Source organism: Arachis ipaensis, chromosome B09, assembly GCF_000816755.2.
Source record: "Arachis ipaensis cultivar K30076 chromosome B09, Araip1.1, whole genome shotgun sequence".
Lineage (NCBI taxonomy): Eukaryota > Viridiplantae > Streptophyta > Magnoliopsida > Fabales > Fabaceae > Arachis > Arachis ipaensis.
The window spans coordinates 135813764-135818790 of record NC_029793.2 but is presented as its reverse complement, the minus strand read 5'-3'; the positions used below and the strand labels follow the sequence as shown (position 1 = coordinate 135818790).

General features: G+C 39.5%; 1 protein-coding gene across 1 annotated transcript in view; it reads left to right on the top strand.

Annotated features, from left to right (window-relative positions):
- The window catches only part of LOC110267259 (uncharacterized mitochondrial protein AtMg00810-like), a gene marked incomplete at its 3' end in the record, with an annotated part of 1918 nt that continues 1346 nt past the window's right edge, over nucleotides 4456-5027 (top strand). Inside the window, exon 1 of the mRNA XM_021112444.1 lies at nucleotides 4456-5019. Coding sequence (XP_020968103.1) covers nucleotides 4552-5019 — 468 coding nt within the window. The remainder of the gene's footprint in view (nucleotides 5020-5027) is intronic.

Here is a 5027-nt window from a genome sequence, read left to right as displayed (position 1 = left end):
GAGATTGAAAAAAAGTAGATTTGGAATTTAAAAAATCAAATGAAAGTATTTTTGTTAAAAAAAATATAAAAATTTCAGTCTCTTGTATCTTTACTTTCTAAAGATATTGAAATGACTGAAATTTTAATTTCAATTTCTAATCACCGAATATAATTCTCAATCCTTATTTAATTAGTCGTAGTTAAGGTTCTGAAAACTAAATCGGTCATTAAATCGTTTAAATTAGTTTATTGATTTAACTAGAATAATTATTTTATAATAAAATAATAAATAAAATATAAATAAATAATACACTAAAACATAATTATAATTTAATATAAATTTTAAAATATTATTTAAATTTAAATCATTATATAAAATATTATCTTAACTTCTCCAATTATAAATTTAAAACAACCCCTATTGTTACTTTAGCTAAAAGAACTCTAGATCGAACAAAAAATAGTGTTAACTTCTTCAATTATAAGTTTAAGAGCTTTGTGACACAATAAAAGTATTAAACACCAACTTATGGTAATATGTGCTATCAAAGGACACATACATACGCTCATGTTTTGTGTGTGTTGTTGCCACCTTATTTGGCTAATCAAGTTTAGTTTTAAAGTATGAAAGCTCAAAGATTTTAGACGGTAATTTTTTAACCAATAAAATAAAATTAACAATATTCAAACTTTACACATAATTACTTTTAAGTCTTAAGTTGACATAATAGTAATTAATTATATATTATTTCAATATTTTTCTATATTCAATGATATATATTAATACAGACGAAAATAATAATTATCTGATTCTGATAGCTAAAACAATAAAATATAATTACTAAAATATTATTAAGACGATAATTATTCAAGTTCATTTTAATACACAATTTATTATATTTTGTGATTAAATTATAAGTATTCTTTTAGGAGGCATTTTTTTTCATTTTTTTGGTTTATAAGTAATTTATAGATACTCAACCTGACAAAGCAGGGACAATCCATTGCACAATATTTGCAATAACCAAAACATAAACACATATCAAGAACCTCTCATAACCTGCGAGTTCATTTCAATACCCATTTTTTTGTTTTACTATGATGTTATCCATGATTTTTAATTTTAACACAAAAATTAACATACTTTAACAAAGATTAACAAAATTTTTAATCCAATTTTAACAAACTGAGCATAATGATTAACAATAGAAAAAAAAATACTGAATGAAGCAATGAGCACAAAATTTATGATAAAAAAATTTTAACAAGATTTAACAACAGCAAAAAAAAGTAAGAACGAGGTAGTAACAATTTATCACCATCAATTTATCATCGATATTGTTAGAGAATCATTAGCATCAATTAGGATCAATTAGTATCGTCTATATTTATGTAGTATATCTGTATATTAATTATAGGATTCTATGCCTTTATTACTCTGATTCATTTAGCAGCTATAAATACCTCTTGTATATTGTACTTTCGATCACAACTCAATAATACACTTTTCATATTATTCTCTCAGTCTCTTGTTTCTAACATGGTATCAAGAGCTTAGGTCTTTTTTTTTTCCGATGAATATTAGTTCATAGCCCCTTTGTTTTTCCTTGTCGGCAGTGTTCTTTGGCCTCCTTTTTCGTTCTCTTTTTGACGCTTTGGTTCGTCACCCCCCATAACCATCTTGTTCGTCTTGTCGCCGTGATTCCAACGCAACCAGAACCGTCCCCATCCGCCTCCGGACGCGCCTCCACGCGCCGCCGAAAGTCGCTGCCACGACCAGTTTGATCTTCCCTCCCGCTGCCACTCGTGCCTCTTTGATCGCAATTTTCGAGCTGTTTCCGACGCTTTGGTTTGTCACCTCCAGCATCATCGTATTCTTCTCTCCGTCAGCTTTCCAAAGCCTCCGAGATCGCCGCCAAAGACCATCGCACGCGCCCACACGCGCCGTTAGAACATCGCTGTCCACCACCATTTTTTCTCATCCAGAAGCTTCAGCAACCGTTGGATCTTCGTTCAGATCGGACGTCCCTGGAGCGTCCACGTGTCACCCGGTAAGCTGGTTGGCAATCCTGACCCGCGACGACCCGACCCGACCCCCTTGACCCGCGTGTCACCTGTGCGCCAGCGTGCCCCCCTTCCGCCTATCCGGTACTGCCACGTGTCGTCGCTCGCTGACGTGGCGCTGACGCATCGCTGACGTGGCGCTGACACATTGCTGATGTGGCGCTGACGTTGCAGACAAGTGGGACCCTCCCTAAGGTTTTTTGGTGAGCTCTTTCCGATTTTGCCATCCGTTTCCTTATTTTCTGCTCCGAAATTGCAGTTTTTCTCTCCTCTCCTTGTTCTCTATGACTACTTTTATGAAAAAATCAGATGTTTTTGCTACCACAGACAGAAAGGGGGCCTTCTGTCGCAACTGTAACCGTTTCGGGCACCCGTTCTCCAGCTGTCCCTCTGTTGAATGTCGCACATGCCACCAGAAAGGGCATATTAGCTACCATTGTTCACAGTTGTTCTGTCGTTATTGCAAGCTCTCGGGACATTTGCTTACTACCTGTCCTACTCGTCCACCGCGTCCTGCGCCTGCTTCTGCTGTTGCTGCTACTACTGAACCTACCACTGTCTCTCTATCTGATATTGCATCTCTTCTACAGCGTCTTCTCTCTGTTTCTGGTAATGCCCCTGCTGCTTTATCGAGCCCTCCAGGTACTTCTAAATGGTACTTTGACTCGGGTTGCTTTAATCACATGTCTCCGTTGCGTAATATTTTCTCGTCCATGTCTGCAACTACACATGGACCTTCTGTCAATACTGCAAATGGCTCCCTCTTGCATGCAACACATAAGGGTTCTATATCTCAGTCATCTCTTAATCTTCCTGATACTTACTACATTCCCAAATTAAACTTCAATCTTATTTCTGTTGGTCAACTTGTTGATCTGGGTTTTGACGTCACCTTTTCTGTTTCTGGTTGTCGTGTACAGGATCCTCGGACGGGACAGATCATCGGGACTGGACGTAAGGTCGGAAGGTTGTTTGAACTCGAAAGTCTTCATATTCCTCCTGTACCAAATCTCTGTGCTGCTTCTTCTCCCTCTACCCTTCACTTATGGCATCAACGTCTTGCCCACACCTCCTTAGGAAAACTGCGTCCTCTTGTATCTCAGGGTGTTTTAGGTCAGGTTCCGAATGAATCTTTTGACTGCATTTCTTGCCAAACTGCCAAACAACCTGCTTTATCTTTTCACAATAATTCATCTCTTGCTTGCTCTCCTTTTGATCTCATTCACTCTGATGTTTGGGGCCCCGCTCCCACTGCCTCTATGGGCGGAGCTCGATACTTTGTTGTTTTCATTGATGATTATTCCCGTTTTACTTGGGTTTATTTGATGACTAATCGCCATGAGTTACCTAAGATCTATATCAACTTTGCTACTATGATTAAAACTCAGTTTTCCAAGGCCATTAAGGTTTTTCGACGTGATAATGCTATGGAATACCGTGATTCCAAACTCTTAGCCTTTCTTGCAGAACAGGGTACTCTGTCTGAATTTTCTTGTCCTGGTACGTCTCAACAAAATGGTAGGGCTGAACGCAAACACCGTCACATTCTTGACTCCGTCCGTGCAATGCTCCTTTCCTCTTCGTGTCCTGAGCGTACTTGGGGTGAAGCTGTTCTTACTGCTGTTCATATTATCAATAGACTCCCTTCTTCTGTTCTTGGTAATGTTACTCCCTTTGAGCGTCTTTTTCATACCCCCCAGATTACAGTTCTCTTCGAGTTTTTGGTTGTGTATGTTTTGTTCTTCTTCAGCCTCATGAACATAGTAAACTTGAACCTCGGGCTCGTATGTGTTGTTTTCTTGGTTATGGCACTGAACACAAGGGTTATCGTTGTTGGGATCCTCTTTCTAAACGTATTCGTATATCTCGTCATGTTGTCTTTTGGGAGCACCACATGTTTTCTCGGTTCTCATCCTTTGAGTCGATTCCTACTACTCAGTCACCTTTGTTTACTAACCCCAATGTTGATCTTTTTCCTAGTGATGATTCTACAGGTTCTATCTCGAGTGACCCTCCACAGCCTCCTGTTCCTCCGCCTTCTCCATCTCCCGATGATTCCAGACCGGACGATGATCCTGCTCCTACCGTCATGCCTCCTCCTCCCGCTCGTTCTTCTAGGGTAAGGAATCCACCTCCTCATCTTCTTGATTACCATTGCTTTTCTACTATTCTTCATCAACATGAACCTAAGACATTCAGAGAAGCCTCCTCAAACCCAAATTGGCAACAAGCAATGCAAGAAGAATTACAGGCACTTGAAAAAGCACACACTTGGGATCTGGTTGATCCTCCTTCTGATCAGGAAGTTGTGGGCAGTAGATGGGTATACAAGATCAAGACTCGCTCTGATGGCTCTATTGACCGTTATAAGGCCCACTTGGTTGCTCAAGGTTGTACACAAGAGTATGGTATTGATTATGAAGAGACTTTTGCCCCTGTCGCTCGCCTTACGTCTGTTCGAGCTCTTCTTGCCATTGCCGCAGTTAAAAAATGGTCTCTTAGTCAGATGGATGTGAAGAATGCATTTCTTAATGGGGATTTGAAAAAGACAGTCTATATGAAACCACCTCCGGGATATCCTTGTCCTTCTGATAAGGTTTGTCTCCTTCGCAAGGCACTTTATGGACTTAAGCAAGCTCCTCGTGAATGGTTTGACAAGTTCAGCACTACCATATGCAGTCTTGTTTTTACTTCTAGCCCTAATGAGAATGCGCTCTTCATTCGTAAAAGCGAACGTGGAGTTGTTCTTCTACTTTTGTATGTTGATGACATGATAATCACTGGGGATGATGTTGATGGTATCTCTGCTCTCAAGGCCTCACTTCACCATACCTTTGAGATGAAGGATCTTGGTTCTCTCCGCTATTTTCTTGGTCTTGAGGTCATCTCCACCGATGATGGCATCTATCTCTCTCAGGCTAAGTATGCTTCAGATCTTCTTGCTCACGTTGGGATTACAGATAGTCGCATTGAGTCTACTCC